This window comes from Desmodus rotundus, chromosome 5, assembly GCF_022682495.2.
Source record: "Desmodus rotundus isolate HL8 chromosome 5, HLdesRot8A.1, whole genome shotgun sequence".
Classification (NCBI taxonomy): Eukaryota; Metazoa; Chordata; class Mammalia; order Chiroptera; family Phyllostomidae; genus Desmodus; species Desmodus rotundus.
In genome coordinates, this window is record NC_071391.1 from 10,809,273 (window position 1) to 10,831,671 (window position 22,399).

General features: G+C 39.9%; 2 protein-coding genes and 1 pseudogene across 2 annotated transcripts; all 3 read right to left on the bottom strand.

Moving 5' to 3' along the window:
* Positions 1-216: 216 nt before the first annotated feature.
* LOC128780833 (NADH dehydrogenase [ubiquinone] 1 beta subcomplex subunit 1 pseudogene) lies at positions 217-469 on the bottom strand (annotated as a pseudogene).
* Positions 470-3,911: 3,442 nt separating this feature from the next.
* Positions 3,912-4,935, bottom strand: LOC128781066 (olfactory receptor 5AR1-like). The gene has a single exon (XM_053925273.1). It carries the CDS (start codon positions 4,933-4,935, stop codon positions 3,997-3,999), a length of 939 nt encoding a protein of 312 aa, XP_053781248.1. The 3' UTR covers positions 3,912-3,996.
* Positions 4,936-13,253: 8,318 nt separating this feature from the next.
* Positions 13,254-16,081, bottom strand: LOC128781020 (olfactory receptor 8U9-like). Its single transcript, XM_053925086.1, has 2 exons — positions 14,656-16,081; positions 13,254-13,302 (listed from the first exon to the last, which is right to left on the bottom strand). The coding sequence occupies exon 1, from the start codon at positions 15,646-15,648 to the stop codon at positions 14,710-14,712; it is 939 nt and encodes a 312-aa protein (XP_053781061.1). The 5' UTR covers positions 15,649-16,081; the 3' UTR covers positions 13,254-13,302; positions 14,656-14,709.
* Positions 16,082-22,399: the final 6,318 nt, after the last annotated feature.

The following is a 22,399-nucleotide window of genomic DNA, read 5'->3' on the forward strand; positions in this document are numbered from 1 at the left end:
TGCGGGGAGTTGCAGCGCGCTCATTCTCAGTGTGGGACGTTCTGTTTTGTCAAACAGATCCCCATTTGCTTATCTACTCGAAGTGGATAGACAGTTATTTTCCCTTTTCTATAATCAATAATGCTATTGTGAACATTCTCTTTTTGTTCAATTGGAATGTTTTTATTTTTCTCATAATTTAAAAACTGTGCACATTCTGTAATTCAGCCACTGCATTCACTTATAGGCAACGTCTTCACTGGGTCTCAATTCACTTTTAAATAACAGACTCTTTTTCGGGAAGGCAGTGAGTTAGTTTTTCATCATTCATTTTGTCTAGATAACATCCAAGGACAAACTGTATGGGGACAAGTATATGTATCCAGTGGTCACATGCCATTTGAATTAAAATTGTCCTGAATGGTGCAGTCTTGGTGCCAGCAAAAACTGTGAACATTCTGTACGTGTCTCCTGGTGGAGATGTAGTCATTTATCTTGGGTATAAAACCAGGACTTGAAAATGTTTTTCTGTACATATGTGTATAAAATTTACATTTAGTAAATATCCTCATATATTTTTCCAAGAAGTATGCCAATCCATACTTCGGCTGTCACTATTAGTTAAATGCATCCAGTTTGATGGCAATGGGGCTCCTGCAACCACGCAATCATTTCTTCATCATTGTCACTTCCACTGCAGGTCAGATTTGCCTCGAGATGTCATTGTAGTCTTTTGTTGTGGATATACTTGCATTCATCTGCTAGACCTTATAGGCAAGAAGGGGCTGGCAAGAAGTATTCCAAGTCATGAAAGGCAAGGGCCTACATCCTAGATTACTGTATCCAGCAAAGCTATCATTTAGAATGGAAGGGAAGATAAAGAGCTTCTCAGATAAGGTCAAGATAAAGAATTTCATCATCGCCAAGCTCTTATTATATGAAATGTTAAAGGGAGTTACCTAAGAAAAAGAAGATAAAAAATACAAACAGTAAAAATGACAGCAAACTCACAGTTATTAACGACCACAACTAAACCAAAAACAAGAGCAAACTAGGCAAACAACTAGAACAGGAACAGAACCATAGAGATGGAGATCACATGGAGGTTTGTCAATAGGGGAGTGGGAGGGGAAGAGGGGGGGAAAGGTACAGAGAATAAGTAGCATAGATGATAGGTGGCAAATAGACAGGGGGAGGGTAAGAATAGTGTAGGAAATGTAGAAGCCAAAGAACTTATAAGTATGACCCATGGACATGAACTATTCGGGGGGAATGTGGGAGGGAGGGGGTGGGCAGGATGGAGTGGAGTGAAGGGGGGGAAATGGGACAACTGTAATACCATAATCAATAAATATATTTAAAAATAAATAAATAAAAAGCTGAAAAAAAAAGAAAAAGAATCACCCAAAAGATAAAAACAGATAAAAACTATGTATTGATAGTATCACACCAGCATAAATACAGAATGTGGTAGCAGGAACACTCAGTGAAGATTGTTTAGTTTAAGCCCCTTTTTGGCAGCATGGATACGATGTTCAAAAAGGAAAAATGATTTATTGAAAGTCCTGTTACAGTGGGTTGGGAGTAGAGATTCAGGCTCAGTATTGTTGTCATTGCTTCTCCAGTTCATAGAAGGTTTCTACAGAGGATTTCATTTCAAGTCAGATTAAACTTGCTGTCTCTTAATCTCCAGCCGCACACTTATAGTGTGGATTGTTAGTTTTGGTTTAACCACTTTTGCTAACCAGCTTTCCACCACAGTGGAGCTAATTGCTTATGTTATTATACATAGAGACCAATTGCCATCCCTAGTTGCCCTTATGTTTGGGGATACCAATGCCTGAGCAAGAATAAGGAGCTGTGATGAAGGAATTGACCTACAACACTGACTCATTACACAGTTATTGGAGCAGACTATACTCTTATTTGTGCACTTGAAGCTAGTATAATGTTACATGCCAATTATATGTTAATAAAAAAATTTAAAGTATATCTTTATTACATATGTATGAATCAAGGCCAGTGAACCTAATTTTATACAACATGAATAGGTTTGAGTTTTGTAGATATCAATTTATTTAACATTTTTAATAAAGTGCATTAAGTTGGGCATAGATTTGAGCAGTGATGGAGAGGTTCTAATATGTGATATAGTCTATGAATAACAAGTAAATTATTTGAGATTATAAGAGAAAATATTTGAGATATAATAAAATATTTTTAGGTATCTTAAAACTGTGTGCAATAAGAAATGCATGATAACTAACCAGCTGAAAATCTCATGTTTATAATGTGCTGCTTTATTCTTGTGATGTTTGAAGTACATACATTAGGCACACTTTATACATCAAAGGGACATGGGATAGACAGACAGATAGATAGATAGAAGGACAGACAGACAGATGTAGGGAAGATGATCTAATGCAAAGCCTAGTGCAATCTCTTACTCTGTCTTCCAAGAAGAGGAGAGAGTCTCCAGGTTTCTTACATAATGTCGACCTAAAACATGAATGCATGCTCTGAGAACCTGAGATTGTATCAGGTTTTTCATGACTGGATTAATAGCTAATCAATAATAATGCAAACACCAGGTACAACTACATTAAGTTATTAAAATAGATTTTAGCGTTACTTAATATCCAGCCACTAAGCAAATTGTGACCACTATTAAAATTCTGTATAGAACTAGAATTCAGTTTATTTCAGATTTACAGAGAACTGATTTAAGTCATTGCAAATGGAATACTAATGTAAATACTATTTTATTCTTTGCTTTTTCCCATCGAACATAAGTTTTTTGTTAAAAAATTTTATTGCTGTTCAATTACAGTTGTCCCCATTTCCCCCCATTACTCTCCCCTGCCCTACCAACCACCCACCTTCCCCGTTTAATCCTCCATCCTGTTGTCCATGGGGCCTTTATAGGTGCTCCTTGACTTGCCCCTCCCCCTTCTTCCCCTCCTTACCCTTCCCCTGCCCCTCAGGTCACTGTCACTTCCTTCTTTATTTCCATGTCTCTGCTTCTATTTTGCTCGCTTGTTTGTTTTGCTGATTAGTTTCCACTTACAGGTGAGATCACATGGTATAGTAACTCTATTTCAACTTAATCTGTATCAATTAGACACTTATTAAAAATAATTAGTATAATGTTATGAACATGTAAAGGTAGATAAAGTCCTCTTTTCTAGTAGCTGGTAGAGAAGGTCAAGGCCCTATAGCCCCCAGTGCCATTCATGCACTTTGTGTTCAGGTGTCAAGAGCAGGTATTTGTTCCCCAGAGCGAGGGCAAGAGGGGAAATCCACAGTCTGATGCAAAGGCCATGACGTGCCATATAAATGTAGAGCTGCTGATGCTGCTGACCCCTGGGGTAGCACGATCAGAAAGAGAGGATCTGAGAAGTTGTCTCCATCACATGAACCGTGTCCCTGAAACCTACCCAGCCTTGGGCAAAGAGAAATACAGGTGGGTTTTGTGTAAAATGAACGTGCTAGAATCAAACAAAACAAAGAAAGTTTTTTTCCATTTTCATCGAAAAAGGATCTTTTTCATATCAGTCTTATAGGAGACACACCTTCATTCATTCAATAAATGTTTTTGAATGGCATCCTGAAAATGAGCATTGCAAATAACAAACTAGAAATAATGATCAAGAAAAACATGGACCTTCAATTTAAGGAACTTTGACTTAGGGCAAGAGAATTTCATTAAAACCATTGTTAAAAATATGGAACATTAAACATGGAGGGAGCTGGCACTATGCCCATATCTCTGTGGGATATATACCCATGAAGAGAGCAGAGTAATACATAAAGACCCTCTTTACAAAACTAAGAGTACACCTGTTACGTGTCTTTAGTATGAAGAGATCAAGATTCGTGATGACTATTCTCTGCATTCAATTTAGGCGCAAAAGTGAATAAAGTAACATTCAGAATTATATTTGTGAGACTACTGTCATACTGCCTACATTTTAATTCTCAACAACTGTAAGTAAATATGTTTTGGTGAACATGTTTTCACTGAGAACATAATTTAGTGAAAATGACTTTTTTCAGGGCACCGTTTACATCCTTATTCCTCAAACTGTAGATCAGTGGGTTTAACATGGGGATGACAACTGTGTAGAAAACAGAGGCCACTTTGTCTGTGTCCATGGAGTAATTCGAATAGGGTCGGAAATACATGAAGAGGACTGTCCCATAAAATATAGCCACGGCGGTTAAGTGGGAGGCACAGGTAGAGAAGGCTTTGCGTCTGCCCTCAGCTGATGTCATGCGAAGGATGGTAGTTATGATGTAGCTGTAGGAGAGGAGGACAGTGATGACGCTGGACCCCACTACACAACTACACAAAATGGTCATTGCTATTTCACTGGTGGTTGTGTCTGAAGCAGAAAGGGCAAGTAAGGGTGGGATGTCACAGAAAAAGTGATTAATGATATTGGAATTGCAGAATGATAATGGGAAAGTACAAGAGGTGAAGATTGCCATATCTATAAAACCTGCGGTGTAGGCAGTGGCCACGAGCTGGATGCACACTCTCCTGGACATGGTCACTGTATACAGAAGGGGATTACAAATGGCTACATAACGGTCATAGGCCATGACAGACAGCATGACACATTCTACAGCCACAAAGGCACCAAAAAAGAACATTTGAACCACACACAAATTATATGGGATCTTCTTCTGCTGAGATAAGAAATCAGCCAGCATCTTGGGGGAGACAGTGGAAGAGTAGCAGATATCACAGAAAGACAGATTGCTCAGGAAATAATACATGGGCGTGTGGAGCTGGGGGTCCATGCTGATCAGCAGGATCATCCCTAGGTTGGCGATCACCGTGATGCCATAAACCAGCAGGAAGAGCACAAAGAGCCCCTGCTGCACATCCCGCCTGCCAGAGAGTCCTAAGAGTATGAAGTCTGTGAACACGGTGTAGTTCTCAATGGCCATCACTCAGGTTGGCAATCCCTGGTTGTGGAGGAAGGAAATGCAAGTGGAGAGCAAAAGCATCTTACTGTGTTAGTAGTTAAACTGCTGGTTCTTTCTATTTGTCAGCAGTTAGTACAAGAACTCAACAATGTACATTCTCTTTAAGTAAAGTGACTCTGCAATGTTTCCAATTTAACATGAATTGATAAATTGATAATGAACAGCTTACATTTGTATTGCACTATACAGAATATGTAGCACACTTTGATCCAAATTAAATCATTTTATTTCTATAGCAAACTATGTAGTGTTTTTCCATCTTATAGATTAAGAGATTGATGTCCTCAGAGTCAAGCAAGTTGTTCTTAGAAGTATTTGGTCCAGAAAACCCACATCGTATTACAAGGTTGTTTCTGCTCCTGATGTAGTGTAAGTGTTGTAATATTCTGAAATAAAAATGCAGAGAGAAGTGAGAGATGCAGGTAACAAAAATATTTCGTTCTCTCCTCATTATCCAATATTGTAAGGCAGGCAGATCACAGGCTTCTTTCTTGATGTATCGAGTGCCCACTTCCCCATTAGTCCCTTGTCCTGTCCAGACTCAGTCACTATGGGATAAAAGTAATCTGTGATCGAGGACTCCCAAGAGGGAGCGTTCACTAGAGGAGGAGTTGGAGGGGTCAACGTGGGTAGTGGGTTACAGGTCACAGGCTGGAACATGTAGGGCTAACTGTGTGCCCTCTGATAGCACTGCTCATGGAGGTGTGTTGGGACCCGACAGTAGGCATCCTGGTAGCACAGGTGACCCAGAGGCAAGTGTGGATTGCTGTGTGAGACCCTCCAGTCTAATCTGCTGGAACCCACTGAATCTATTCACCAAAAGATCAGATGTGCAGGATACAAGGTAATGTCTCATGTGTCCACAGTCCCATAACCTCAGAGAAACTTCCATCTGAACTGGGCCCCATCCAACTCCCTAGACATTGTGACATAGCTTGACTGTGTTCTTCACCCCCTTCCTCTTGAGAATCTCTGAAATCTGCAATCCTTTGCTTAAAAAGAGTTGGTCCTTGGAAGACCAATTAAATTCTATGTTCTACTGTTATATTCTACACAAACCAGGCATATCATATATAATATAATATGTGACCTTTTCTAAGTGGAAATATGAGAAAATGGAGCAGAATGTAGAAAAGAGAAAGAATCACATCTGAATAATGATGTGTGATCCATATGCAGGTCTCCAAAATTCCTAGTCTGGACTCATCTAATTATCTGTGCTTGTAGACACATTTCTTTCAAAAACATTCATTTTCAATCAAAAATATTTATAAAATATGTAAAAGTACAGGTAAGAGAGTAAGAACAAAAAATGTCCAAACACTTTCATAAATAATACTCACATTTTATTCTTCCTTGCCATTTATGAATGTCTTTAAAATAATGAGATTGATGGAAGTAAGGAAAAGTTTGTATACTATTTCTTACTCTCCATTAGTTTTATAACATGCCTTATCTCAAATAAAGATAAAAAAGCTAAAGAAATCTAAAATAGAAATGAGAAAACCACAATAAAATCCTGTACCTGTTCCGGATCCCGGACTTCTTTGTTGCCTGCTTTTTGTCTGCCAGACGGTTCAGCACTGTCCCCTCGGTGACCTGCTTTATATCAACCTGGCTGTGTCTGGAACTGGGTGCTGGTGTCTTAGGAACAAGGGACAGGTATAACAAGATGTTGTGTCATGTGTTATTCCCTACAGGCTGGTGATTGAGAAAGAAACATGGACCTTTTGAAAATGTTGCTTTTGTTCCTCCCTACCTTTTGCCTAATATTGTACTTACTTAGCAATAGTAAAATGAGTGTATTGAGGGCTCTTTGCATCCAGCTCAACAAATCTTGTACAGGTATATGGTTTCCATCTCATAATTATCAAAAACATCCAGTCAAGTTATATAGAAAGACACACATATACAAACACTCTCATTAAATATTTTTACAAAATATTTTTGTAAATACAGACAAAAATGACTATAATCATAGTGCTCAGGGAAAAGCAAATTTAGTTGTCTATTATGGGATTTTTAATATTCAAACAAAAATTACAGCAGGATATAGTTCATATGCAAATAGTTATTCTGAAAAATGACAATGCAGTCTTTTTTACATTAATTTATTCTTTTTTTTTTTTTTGCTAATATCCTCTAGGTTTACAGAGAATCTTTACAGCATAAAATTTTGGTATGTATAATTATTCATACATAATTTATCATAGCTAGGTTCTTCTTTAAAATAAATTCTAAAAATGAACTTTAAGAGCATATAAATATGACATTACATAAAGCCCAATTTGGTCTTTTTAACAGAGTGAGATGTTTTACGTTGTGTAATAATCGCCATATATTATATGTTTTAATACATACATCCTGAGTTGTTTCTAATAAACTCATTATTTGATACAGAAATTGAAACCTAGAGGTAATAAGTAGAGTAGAGGTTTTTACAAATTTTCATTAAACTCATAAAAGTTGCTCAAAATAGGTGTCTTTTGAATGTTTGGTAAAATTCACCTGTGAAGCCATCTGGTCCAGGACTTTTGTTTGTTGGGAGTTTTTTGGTTACTGCTTCAATTTCCCTAGTTGTAACCTGTCTATTCAGATTCTCTGATTTGTCCTGATTCAGTGTTGCAAGATTGTGTGTTTCTAGGAACTTATCTATTTTGTCCTGATTGTCCAATTTGTTAGCATATAGTTGTTTGTACTACTTTCTTACACCATTTGTATTTTTCGGTATGGAGAAGAGGGATATCTCGTGCACTATTGGTGAGCTTGCAGATTGGTGCAGCCATGGTAGAAAGCAATATGGAGTTAACTAAAACAATAAAAATAAAGCTGCTCTATGACCCCGCAATTCCATTTCTGGGAATTTATGCTTGGTAATGGCACCAAGGGAAATGAGGTTCACTAGTCTCCTTGTTCCTGGAAACAATATTAGAAGTGGCAACACATTAAAAGTCCTAGAGGAAAACAGGCAGGAAAATCTCAGATATCCATACAGCAATATTTTTACCTACATCTCCCCTAGAGCAAGGGACGTTAAGGAAAGAATAAACAAATGGGACTTAATCAAAATGAAAAGCTTCTGCATGGCCTAAGAAAACATCAACAAAATGAAAAGGGAACCTACCACATGGGAAAATGTATTTACAAATGATACCTCAGACAAGCGATTGATCTCAAAAATATATAAATAATTCTCAAGACTCTACTTGAAGAAGACAAAGAACCTAATTAAAAAACGGGCCAAGGACCTGAACAAATAATTCTCCAAACAGGACATACAGAGCGCCCAGAGACACATGAAAGGATGCTAGCCATTAGAGAGATGCAAATTGAAACCACAATGAGATAGCACTCCACCCCCGGCGAGAATCGCCACCATAACCAATCAGCAAACAAGTGCTGGGGAGGTTGTGGAGAAAAGGGAACCCTAGTGCACTGTTGGTGGGAATGCAGACTGGTGCAGCCACTCTGGAAAACACTATGGAATTTCCTCAGAAAAGTAAAAAACGGAACTGACTTTTGACCTGACAATTCCACTGCTGGGGTTATGCCCTAAGAATCCTGAAAGACCAATTCAAATGAAACTATGCACCCCAATGATCGTAGCAGCACAATTTACGTAAGCCAAGTTTCAGAAGCATCATAAGTGCCTATCAGTAAATGATGGGATCAAAAAAGCATAGTACATTTACCCAATGGAATACTATGCAGCGGAAAGAAAGAAGGAGCTCCTACCCTTCGTGACAGCATGGATGGTTCTGGAGAGCATTATGCTAAGTGAACTAAGTGAGCCAGTGAAAAACAAATACCAGATGATGTCACCTGCAAGTGGGACATAATCAACAATACAAACAACCAAAATATAACCAGAGACATTGAAACAAAGAACAAACTGTCAGTAACCAAAGGGGAGGGAGGAGAGGAATAATGGGGGAAATTGGGGAATGGTCACCAATGAACACATATGAAGAATACCTGGACAGAGCCAAAGGGGATAGGATCGAGGGTGGGGGGAGGTGATGGGTAGACTGGGAGGGAGTTGTGGGTTGAAAATGGAGACAACTGTACTTAAACAACAATAAAAAAGAATGTTCACATTTTGCATAAGACATATTTTCTTAAAAAATACAGTAATCATTTATGAGCAAAGAGACATATTTTCACAGAAATATTCCTTAAAAGTTGCTCCATTATTTCACAAAAATATACTGAACTTTATTGTAGACAAGGCAGACTGGAAATAAGCATTTTATAATAATAAAATTCTGAAGATTCTTATAATCTAATGGTGCATACATTGATTTGTTTTTTGGAGAACCTTTTTGACATGCAATGTACATGATACTATTTAAATTACAAGTATTCAGCAAGATATATTGAAAAATGAATACCCTAGTAACCAGGACCAGAACAATAGACAGAACACTGCCAGAATCACCAAAGCCTTCTACGAGAGGATGTCCTTTTTAAAAAAGACTTTATTGATTTGTGTTTAGAGAGAGGGGACAGGAGGGAGAAACAGAGGGAGAGAAACAAGCTGTGAGAGGGAAAGAGCAATTGGTTGCCTCTTGTACTCACCCCGAAAGGAGACTGAACCTGCCACCCGTGTCTGTGCCCTGATTGGGAATGAAACTGGCAACCTTTCACTTTGCAGGTGACACCCAACAAATTGAGCCCCATGCGTCAGGGCACCAGAAATCCTCTGAAGTCTCTAGTCTATTCATGCAAAGGAATAACTACATTTTTGGTTATTATCACGTTAGATTAATTTTGAACCGAGCACAAGCAGACATCTAAAGCCTGTGCTGCTGTAGTCAGTTACACACTTGTCCACATTGCTGCGTTCAGTTGCAAAGATGGATCCCATTGGTGTACAGCATAGTTTTGTACAAGTATATTGTTATTTTTTCATCTACTTTAACGTGCATGGTAGGCAGTTGAATTGTTTTCTCCTCTGTTATTACCAATAATTTTAGTGTGAACACCTTTGTAATACCCTTCAATAGACACCAACACCCATTTGTCTATATATAAAACCAGGAGTTGAAAATGTGTGTGGGTGTGTATGTAAAATTTATATTTATTAAATATCATCATACAGTTTTCTATGAAGTCTGCCAATCCACCTGGCAGTAACACAGTGCCCTTGTGTGAGTCCCTTGTTGAACATCCTCACCAGTAACTAAGAGGATCTTTTCCTTTAACTGTAGCCATTATTTGGAGTATTTGATATTCCTGACAGCTAAGAAAGTTGAATATTCACTTTTATAAAGTGTGTCTCCTAGTGCAAATTCAGAATTGAAGGACTGTTAAGGAGACCAGCTTGATGGTAGTGGGACTCCCGCATCCCAAACTCTCTCTCTGTCTGCCGTCACTGACACTTCCAGTTCAGGTCTGACTGGCCCACAGCTGTAATGCATTCCACTGGTATGAGTGTGTTCCCTGCCATCTGCCATTGTCTCAATTTTGCCCAATGGGTACGAGCACTGATAGACTCATGTTACTATAATCCAGGATGCAGTGACTTGAATAAGAATTAAGATTATTCAGTTTAAGCCCCTCATTTGACAGAGTGGAACCTGAGGTCCAAAGAGAAGAGTGTTTTGTTGAAGGTCACAGGTAGAGTGAGTAGGGAGGAGACACCCTGACTGACTATTGTAATTGCCTCCGCAGTTCAGAGTGTGTTTCTGCAGAAGATTTCAAGCTCAGTTGAGTAAACTGCCTCTTCATATGGAGCCACATGCTTATAGATACCATGAGAATTATTTCAGTTTTGAGTTAACAAATTTTGCTAATCAGATTTTTACCACACAGAGCTGTTTGCTTGGATTATTATACATAGACCCTTCATCCTTGGTAGTGCTTGTGTTTGGAGGTATTGATGCCTGAGCGGAAATAAGCAAGTATAGTTAAGGATGTGACATGTAACACTGATTGATTACACACATTACTGAAGGAGACTATGCTCAGGAGCCAGACATGGGAAGAGAAACCTACAGATGGTGGGATGACAGTGTGGTTGTGTTCTGGGGAAAAAACCCTACTGAAGTTAGGACTGTAAGTTGAAAGAAAGTATATCAAGTGTGTCTGGAAAGAGGCTAGCCATTGTTAATATATGAACAGTTTGTGTCACATCAATGTAACCTGTCAGCCAAGGAGCTTGGACTGGAATGTACTTGACTGAACAATGACCACTTCCCTGCACTAGTCAGTGGGGCAGTAGATGCCACTGAGTGAGCATGTGTGCTTGTGGCCATCACATTCAAAGTGACTGAGCCAGTAGAGCAAAGAATCTGCATCAGATTGTATGTTAAGCTAATCATTCCTCTATGTAAACTGTTCAGGTGACTCTGAAGGCTGCAGCTATGGGCAACGGGTGATTGGCAGCTGCATCATGAAAATGTAGCCCCTCGTGGATGATGTGGTGCATCATGCAGAGTTGTTTGACTAAACATCTGACCCGTCCAGCCCTGATTTGATGCCCTGCGATTTACGGATTTTCCCAAAACTAAAATCGTTTGAAATGGAAGAGATTACAGACCCTCAAAGAGATTCAGGAAAGTATGAGAGGGCAGAGAATGGCCATTGGGAGAACTGTGTGAGGTCCTGAGTTGCCTGCTTCGAAGGGAATTGAGACGTCACTGTTGTATGTACAGTGTTTCTTGTATCTTGTGTCTTCTTCAGTAAGTGTCTCTATTTTTCATATTCCATGGCTGGACACCTTCCGGACAGACCTGGCACACATTGGGTGAGTTTGAGTAGAGGTTGAGAGGCTGGAGTAGTGAGGAAAGCCTGATAGTGAACATGTATGTTGGGTTATAATCTAGGTTACAGTACCCTTTAATGCAATGGAAGCTAACTTTCCAAACAGGGACTTGTCTGTGTAGATCAGTGGTGAGGTTGGGCTCTGGCCAAAGTGAGGTTTCAATGGAGAAGAATGGAATGGTGACCTATGAGGGATGAGAATCAAATTTTTTTTCTAAACCCTGAGCAGAAAATGTCCAGAGTACATGAGTTCATTGTAATAGATAAATATTGGTTCCTTTGTAGGTAATTGTGTCATTACAGGCACAGTCCTTGGGATGGGAACAAACAGAACACCATGAAGTGAGGTCCACTGGGATTGATGATCTGAGCTCCTTTCTTGGCAGTGTGGGGTCTGGGATCAGACTGGTAGAGTGGGTGCAGGGATTTGGCCTGCACTTGGTAATGGAGTGGCCAGCAGAGGTGGCCATGAGAAAACCTCTACTCAGCTTGAAGAGTGAAGGCAGGGTCAGGAAAGGCAAGTTCTGAGGTGGGTTGCAGAGAGCCCCACACTACCTGAGGCAGGGTGCACACAGGAGTCTGACCGTGGGGTGAGCAGGCTCCACTGCAGATGAGGGTGGAGCCTGGAGACTCCCCTTCCTGACACGAGGCCAGGAAGGACACGGTCTCTTCTTTCAGCACCAGGGCTTTAGCTGCTGATGAGCAGATGGTTGGCTCTGTATGATCTTAGAAACGCAACAATCATAAATGTCTGTTTTTATATATATTTCTCCACATAATGCGTATATTAAGCCAGTGATAAGGAGATGAGGAAACTAGGTTTAAAACAATTAAGTACTCTAAGTTTACACAGCTAAGGAGAAAAGGATTTTTTTCTCCTTTTTTTCTTTTTATTGAATTTACTGGGTACAGGAAAGGATTTGATCAGATTTGAATTCAGAACTGTCTCAATTCAAAGTTCAGTGCTTATTTTAATCTCTCTTCCATTTGATCATTCCCTTAATATGAAAGTAAGACATAAACAGGAACAAAAATTCCACTTGCTGAGTACATGTAAATGTAATTATTTCAGTATCTTTAAAGAAAAATATAAAAAATATGGAAAATTTATTCCTGAAACATATATGTGAATCATGACCATCCGATCCAAATTTATACAACATAAAGAGATTTCATCTTTATAGATATGAATACATTTAGTATGTTTTAATAAAGTAATTGACAGTGGAAGCGGTTTGGACAAAGATTGATAGGTCCTGATGTGTTAAATATTCTATGAATAACAATGAGATTATTTGGTATTATAAAAGAAAAGAGTTAAGAGTAACAAAATATTTTTGTCTTAAAACTCTCTCCAAGCAGTAATTGAAGTCAAGTTACCTGCTGAAAATTGCAGGCTTTTAACGTACTGTTTTCTTCTTATCATGTTCGGAAGCACGTGACTCTCAGCACTTCTCATACACTGCAGGGGAGCTACCACTGGGGATGGGGACCTGGATGGGAAGTCTTCTATCACCCAGTGCTCCGTCCTTCTGGACCCAGAAGAGAGAGTCTCCTCGTTCCCTTCATGACAACAACATAACATAAAATAAGCACTCATTAGAATCTGAAATTGTGTTTTGTTTTTCATAGCTGGTAATTGTTAGTTGAGTGCAAGGAGAACAACACAAGCAATTAATTTAATTAAGTGATTGGAATAGTGATGGCATACTCAGAGATGACCACTATTAAATTTGTGTGCAAAATATCATTTCAGTTTATTTCACAGATATACAGACAGCAAAGATAAATTATTACAAATACTACTATTTTTCCTTATTTTTCCATTGAACACATTTTTTTTTGGTTATAACTATGCCTTTACAACTTACTCTGTGTCAATTGGGCAATTCAATTTATAAATTTTGTTTTAACTAGTGTGGGGCTCTGAGCACATCTAGATGCAGTTTTCTTCTCCAGTGACCTTGAGGAGGTGCCGGGGTTATTAAGCCCAACTTCCATTCCTGCATTTCTGTACCTGTATCAATAGGGTCACGTCTGTTCTCCACAGTGAGGGCAAGAAGGGGAATCCATAGGCTGATGTGCATACTCTGAGGTGCAATATGAATCTACAGCTCCTGATCCTTTGGATATTTGTTAATAAATTTGGGGCAGAATGATGAGAAATAGAGGTTTCAGGAAGTTCTCTATATGTGATCCCTGTCCCTGAAACTTGTTCAGCATCAGCTGAAAGACAAGGGGCACTGATGAACTTGGTCAAAGACGCACATACTAGCATAGAATAAAGTAAAATAAAGAGAGCTCAGTATTTAAAAAAAAATTTACAAAGGCTCTTTATTGCTTTAGTTTGCAGAGGACACTCATTCATTGATTCAACAAATAACAACCTGGAACGGGGCGTGGTCAGTAGTCAGGTAGAAACATTTGTGACAAAAATGGAAAAGGTCATGCAGGAATGAAACTTTCAGTTAGGGCCAGAGCATTTTTAAAGTTCTTATTTATTTGTTTACTACTTATATTTGTAGGTGTTATGGTGCAATATTTACAGAGAGAGACAATTACATAGGAATGAGACAAACAAACCCATTTTATCCCATAAACTCCCCCTGAATGAGCAAGTTTATTACAACCATTGTTTAAAAAAATGGACCCTGGGGAGGTTGAGTTGATTTGACATGGGCAGAGAGGTTCTCAGCCCATGATGTCTCACTGGGACTTACCTATGAATGGAGAAGGGAGGGATAAAATCCTCTTTGAAACACAGTGAAGTTTATCTATTACTAGTCTCCCTTAGCTTGGGGAGAAGATTAAGAACAATAATGACTGTTCCCTGTGTTTAATTTAGAAACAATGATAAGTAGTGAAAAATACTTATCACTAGGCTCTGGTGAACACATAATAATGTATATCAAATACCTGAACTATAGCTGTCAGGATCTTCAAATAAACACCTTCGGTGAAAACATGGCTTCAGTCAGAACATAATTTATTGCCAACTACTTTTTTCAGGGCACGTTTCACATCCTTATTCCTCAAACTGTAGATCAGTGGGTTTAACATGGGGATGACAACTGTGTAGAAAACAGAGGCCACTTTGTCCGTGTCCATGGAGTAACTGGAGCTGGGTCGGATATACATGAACAGGAGTGTCCCATAAAACATAGCCACGGCAGTTAAGTGGGAGGCACAGGTAGAGAAGGCTTTGTGTCTGCTCTCAGCTGATTTCATGCGAAGGATGGTGGTTATGATGTAGCTGTAGGAGAGGAGGACAGTGACAATACTGAACCCCAGAACACAGCTGCTGTAAGCGAACATCACAATCTCATTGGTGGTTGTGTCTGAGGTGGAGATGGCTAGTAAGGGTGGGAAGTCACAGAAAAAGTGATTGATGGTATTGGACTTGCAGAATGACAATCGAATTGTGCAATAGGTAAAGATTGCAGAGTACAGCAGACTTTGGATGTACACAATGGCCACTAGCTGGGCACAGACTCTTCTGGACATGGTCACTGTATACAGAAGGGGATTACAAATGGCTACGTAACGGTCATAGGCCATGACAGACAGCATGACACATTCCACATCTGCAAAGGCACCAAAACAGAACATCTGAAGGGCACATAAATTATATGGGATCCACTTTTGCTCAGATAAGAAATCAGCCAGCATCTTGGGGGAGACAGAGGAGGAGTAGCAGACATCACTGAAAGACAGATTGCTCAGGAAATAATACATGGGCGTGTGGAGCCGGGGGTCCATGCTGATCAGCAGGATCATGCCTAGGTTGGCGATCACCGTGATGCCATAAACCAGCAGGAAGAGCACAAAGAGCCCCTGCTGCACATCCCGCCTGCCAGAGAGTCCTAAGAGTATGAAGTCTGTGAACACGGTGCAGTTCTCAATGGCCATCACTCAGGTTGGCAATCCCTGGTTGTGGAGGAAGGTAATGGATGTGCAGCGTTAACATCATCTATCTTATCAGTTAAATTGCTGATTCTCTCTATTTATCAGTCATTAGAAAAAGAAGTAAACAATGCTAGAACTCCATGAGGACATCTGACTCTTTGGAAATAAATGCATTAGAATATAAATCAATACAGGTTAACGATTCTATCTCTTACATTTACATAGCATTATACCAAGTTTGTGGCATATTTTTCATTAAATCATGCTATTTCCATACCAACCTATGTAGTATTTATGGTAATTTTTCTAACTCCTTTCTTAGAGAGTAGGAAATTGATGTTCCCATAGCTGAGGCAATAGTTCTTTAATTACTTGGTTCAGTGAGCCACATCTTCTGATAAGATTGTTGCTGTTTTTCAGTATTGTGGAGCCTGTGTTATATGCTGTAATTGAGAAACATAGTTAGTTGAGAGGCACAAAGAGTGAATATGTTGTTTTATTTTCCTTCACTGTTAGAATTGTGGACGGGCAGAGATATGGTGGTGTCTGGATAGAACATTCCCCTAATCCCTACTAACCCCTCATGTCCTTTCAAGTCTCCACAGCCAGGGAGAGAGATAGTCTGTGATCAGGACCCCCTGGAGCAGGAGGGTGCTGGTGCTCGGGAAGAGGCTGGAGGGTCCCCATGGGTGAGAGTTAGACTGGAATAGGCCTGGGCTCACTGTGCTCCCTCTGACAGCAGCTGTGGTTCAGCAGAGCTTCTGCAGAGTCTTTGGGACCTGACTCCAGGCATGCTGGTCTCAGGGGTGACAGAGAGTCAAGAAAGGGTTGATGTATTTCCACGTGGGTCACTTTCCTCTAACCAACTAGAATCCACACGATGTATTCACCAACAGAACATATGTGTCACTCACAGGATAAAAGTCCTCATCTGTCCACAGCCCAGTAAATTCAGAGAGAATTCATGTTGAATCATGTCTCCATTTCCCTAAAATTTGATATATTGCTTATTGTTTTCTTTGATTCCTATTTTCCTTAAGTAGCTCTGAAATCTGCCCCTCTTCGCTTTAAAAGAATTGGTCTTTGGGAGGCCAATTATGTTCTATGTGCCACTGTTCTAATTTACCCAATCAATTATGTTATGTGTGTTGTATGTGACCCCTTCTGTTCTGTGCAAATAGTGACAGTGGAGTGGAAGATAGAAGAACACAAAAAGAAAATCCGATTAGTGATGTAGTTTCCACGGGTATTTCTGCAAACCCTTGGCATAAACTCATTTGAATATCTGTTCCTGAAGACACATCTTTAAAAAATGCTTTGCGTTATAAAATGAAATATTTCTTTTAAAATATACAAAGTATTGGTAAGAGATTAAAAATAAAATATCCTCCCACCTCCACAATCCATGCTTGCATTTCATTGTATTTCCTGCCATTTATGTATATGTGTTTAAAATAATTAGATTGATAAAAGTAATTAAAATTTTGTATAACATTACGTACCCTTTATAGGTTTTTAGCATACATTCAGTCCAAAGATGATAAAAACTAGAGAAATCAAACACAGACATTAGATGAACAGCAAGTCCAGGTGCACTGACTTCCGTGCTCCACCCAGTCTGTCTGCAGGAGGGCTCAGCCCTGCCTCCCCACTGAGCTGCGTTATATCACCTTCTCCATGTCTGCCCGCTGGGCGTTGAACACGGCCTCTCAGGAATACGTGGCAGATACAATTAATTACATGTTTTGTCATGTGTTATTTTTCTACAGGCAGGGTGATTGAGAAAGAACTACAGATTTAGGAGAAATGTTAGGTGTGTTGAAAAACCACCTAAGTATTTTTCCACCAGGTAAACACAAGAGAGTGCTGTACCTGTGGGACCAAAGTGCTCCACTGCCCTGGTCGTATTTCACTGGGATGTGTGTGGAGGACGCAGAGTCCTCCTTGGTCACCTTCTTCAGATTCCTCCCCACCCTCATTTTCCCCTCAGGTGCTCCCTGTCTCCTGGGATGTCAGCTGCCTCAGGGGATACCCCCTTCCAGCAGGATCCAAAGGTGATCTTCACAAACTGGGAGCCCCTGTAGTGTAACTCCCACTCCCCATGACATCCAGAGTATGGAGAGCAACATATGGTCAAAAAGTAGATAATTTGAATTATTCCCAAAGGTTTTATGTTCTAATAGAATGGCTTTCTTTAACTACATGTGGAGTGGGGAAGATTCACAACACAATTTAAGACTTCAGAGCAAACAAGGGAGAAAAGATTTTCTATGTCTACAGGGCTTTCCTGAGATCCCAGGCACTCCACACCCAGTGCTGCAGAGAGAACAGTCTACTCACAATCTCCTTCTTCCAGACAATGGTTGTTTGGCCCTGAGGCCTGTGTCTTTATCACAAAGTGCAGCACAGGACAGAGCCACCAAGGAAAACCAGTTCAGTAAGGCTTCCTGGGTCAGGAACAAGGAAAGTAGTTACTGGAGGCTGCTAAAAATACCTCTGATTTATCAGTAAGGTAGCACTTTCTGGTGACAGAAGACAATCATTTAATGAAATAGTTTATATGGAAGTCGTAGGCTTTGTTAATTTTACAATAACATTTTGAAAATGTGTGTATAAAGAAACTGTTAGTGATTTAAAATCTCTAATAGGTTTCACAGCATACTTTCAGTCCAATAAAGATAAAAATGAGAGAAATCTAAAACAGAAATCAGACAATTGCCTACAATCTGATAGTAAGTAGTCTTCGGTTTTGGGAAAACTTTTTAAAGATACGTACACGTGTATTTTAAAATGTACAATTTTGAAAGTTCAAATGTGCCTGCATCGAAACCCTGAACAAAAATCTGAAAAGTAGCCTTTCAGAGACTGTTTGTGGACTGTAACACAATCGATGCCAAAATGGCAAATCGTTGTGTATGTTTTTATAAAGTATGGAATTACAGTTTTCTGCTTTTATCCTCTCACGTCTGTATCCTTTCATTCAGTATTATGTATATGAGACTCCCCCAAGCTGTTACATGTGAGTGTATCAGGGTGCAGCGAAGAGGGCGGCCCCACATAAGGATTTGTAATGGGGTGCAGAACTCAAGGTGTCCAGAAAATACCAGAAAAATATATATAGGATGTCCCCACCCCCACAAGCCTGAGCTGGGGGAAGGGACACATGGAGCAGGGCCATTCAGAGTTGTTTTGTACAGCAATAGCTGTGCAGCTAACCTCTGGCATGGTCATTTAACATATCTATAACCTTTAACTGGTTTCATAGATATGTTCAATAGCTGTGGCCAAGCTTTGAGCCAAGGGGGTGGAAGTGACTTCCAGCCAAGTTGTAACTGAGAGGCAACTCCCTCTGGTTCCAGCACCTGAGGGAGAGCTTGGAGATTATTGGCTCCATGCCAAGGGGCCACACCTGCCCAGACTTACTATGGCAGCCCAGCAAAGCTGGAAGAACCTGGGAATGCTGGTAGGGGTAACTGAATGTAGGAGGAGTAGGAAATGGGGCTGCAGAGGAAGACTGGTGCTGGAATTTAAACTCAGGCCCTTCAGCCATACAGGTGAGAGGATCATGAGGTTTTGGCAGAGAAGAGGGAGAGAGGACCATGAGGCTTCAGCAGAGTGGGGATGCTGTGGGGGAGACACAACTGATGGTGCTGGGAGCCTGAATTACAGACTTCTACTTTTCCTCAGATATGGGACCCAGGCCTGGGCAGAGGAAGATAGAAGGACTGTGTGCATCTGTGGGTATTCTAAAGGACTTTAGTATTTTAATGAAGACATTAAGTCATGGCTCTAAGTCTATATAACTTTTAAATAAATAGTTCCTTTCCTTTTCATCAATCTCTGGCATTGAGAGATGTCTCTCCCTGGCAGTGGGCTAGGCGAACCTAGTAGCAGGGGGGACCCCCAGGAAGAAAGTGGGGGATCCCTTGGAAATAGTATATGGGTCATCCCCCCACCCCGTCTGTTCTGCAACATGAGGATAGTTATTCATTCTCTTTGCTGTGTAGTATTGCAATGAATAATCACACTAATTATTTTTGTCAAATCCCAAATCATGCTACATTGATCACTTTTGTACAGCCTTTGTATGCACATACTTTCTCATTTCTGATGGGTACAAAAGTACTAGGGGGATTTTGGGGACGGCTGCAATAGAAAGCTGCCACTCAGTTTTCCAAAGTTGAACATCTAGTTTGAATTCCGTCAGTGGGTGAGAGCTGTAGACATTCCACATTCAGGCAGGTACTTGGTATTAATATTGAGAATCTTTCTCATGGTAGCTGATCTCAGGTGAGGCATGGTGCAGCACGTACACACAGGGAATATGTGAGTGCTAAGTACACAACTTGTTTTAAAAAATATCCTCGTAATCAGTATCCAGACCAAGAAACAGAACATTATTAGAATCACTAAAGCCTTGTACTTCTCCCTTCTTTTTAGTTCTCTTTAGTTCACACATTAGACTCAGATCTGTTTAGAGTAGCTAGAAAATTATGCAGTCTGATTTTAAACATGTTTCCATTGTGTTACAGGGGAACAGTGTGCCAGCTCGATGCTGTTATCGTTCTGCTTTCAGGGTCCACAACCATCTGTGCTTGGGCTTTGGTCTAGGTCAGTTGCACTCCTGCCACGTTGCTGTTCAGGATACGACCCAGTTCAGAGGTAGAACTTCCAAGTCCATGGGTTAAATGGACATATTATTACTACAAGAAGCATCTCCTGTTGTTCTTCTACTGTATTGTGTCTCAGAATCCCAGAAACAATACCTCTCTAGAGAACAGAGCAGCCTCCTTTTCCTCCTTGGGTTTCCCTAGCAATCTGAAATGTTCTCACTCAAAAGCATTTTGTAACTGCACCTAGATATTGAATGACTTCTGGTTTTGTGTAACTGTGGCAAAAATTTAAGATTGCCCTTGCTTCTTGTGTGGTCCTTCAAATTCATGTCCTTGTGCCTGTTTACTAAACGAGCCACTTCCTGTAATTTGGCCATGAACAAAGTTGAGCATAAGCATGTGAAGTTGTCAAATATCTTGATAAATGCTATTTGGTTTATTTGTTCTCCAAATAATTTCTCTGCATGTCTTTAACATTCCCTTATTTTATCATCCACAACCACTTTATGTTCTTGCATAGGAGATATCAAAAATGAATTGAAGGCACATACTGGGCTGTCGGTGAATTTTTTCTCCTTAGATGTACAAGCCTTCAGTAACAATGAACATTTTTGGTATCTTTCTTTCAGGTGCTATGCTAGTGTTTGGGTAAAGAAACAGAATGCACAGTCCTGAGTCTCAGAGTGCTTGAAACCCCACATTGATGGTAGTGAATAGGGAACAGAGTCATGGATTCATCAATGTCCTAGGGCACATGATGGTGTGTGGACCAATGTAGAGAGTGCTGCAGGGAAGGACAGCCCCTGGAGGATGCCAATGAATTGTGAATTGCAGCCCAGGGACTGAGTCATGAGGCCAGTCCACTTTGCTTTTTATACCTTAGCCACGCTGGTCTGCATTAAGCTTTTACATCCCAGAGAAAAGACATGGTTTTGTCCAACTCAAGGCCTCTCTAATAGCTGATCCATCTGCCTAGAATGCTGCTCTAACTACTGGAAGCTCTCACTTAATTCCCACTTATCTTTTTGATTGCAGGTAATTGTGTTCATGTCAGGAAACATATTTTATCTTCCTTTCCTCTATTTGCTGAATATGCTTTGGATGTTAGTGCCCAGTCTTTTTTCATTATGGCATCATTATAGTTTATTATAAATAATTTGAATGATCATTTATCAAAATTTGTCACTTCCACCAGATGATAAGCTTCCTCAGTAGAAAAGCTGCAGGAGTTGCTGTGGAATAAAAAGCACAAAGAACTGCAACAGAGACTTTGGAAATTCTCGGTAAGTTATAGAAAATTAAATTAATGCACAAATAAAAGATCAATGCAATAAAAATTTGGTAACTAGAAGTCCACAGAATTTCCACAAATAGAAAGTAGCACAAATACCTTGAAGGAATAAAAGAAAGCATGGAGTAATTAGGAAAATGACACATTTTGGTGTGGGGAAACATCGTACAAATAGTTATTGGTTCATGCCAAATGAATCCAAAACTCCCATTTTTGGAACATAGTGTATGTAATGTTGGGATATATATACATATATGTGTGTATATATGTATACATATGTGTGTATATATGTACACACATATACACACATGCATGCAAATATATACTTTTTCAATGGAGCCATTTTTTGTTTCTAAGTTTTTCCAGGTCCTCTTTCACATCTTTGGTCTGTAGGTCATAAGTCCCAGGGTTTAGCATGGGAATCACAAGGGTGTAGACCAATGAGCTCATTTTGTTTTGATCTATGAAGTAGGAGCAACTTGGCCTGAAATACATGAAGATCGAGTCCCCTGGGAAATTACCACAACAGTTAAGTAGGAGGTGCTGGTGGACTAAGTTTTAAACCTCCCCTCAGCATAGTTGGTCTTCATCAGTGCCGGGATATATAACAATTAGCACACAAAGTTCTGACATGGTAATCAATTAATGAAGCCAAAAATTGTGAATATCACCAACTGATTGAGTTGCGAATCTCATCAATACAGCAGAAGGTGAGGTGGGCCATCCCAGAAGAAGTGGCTAACCTCATTTGACCCACAGGAACATAAGCAGCACATTAACATTGTATTTACTGAAGCATCCGTAATTCCCACCATGTGCTCCCCAGCCATGAGCAGGGTGCGCACTATGC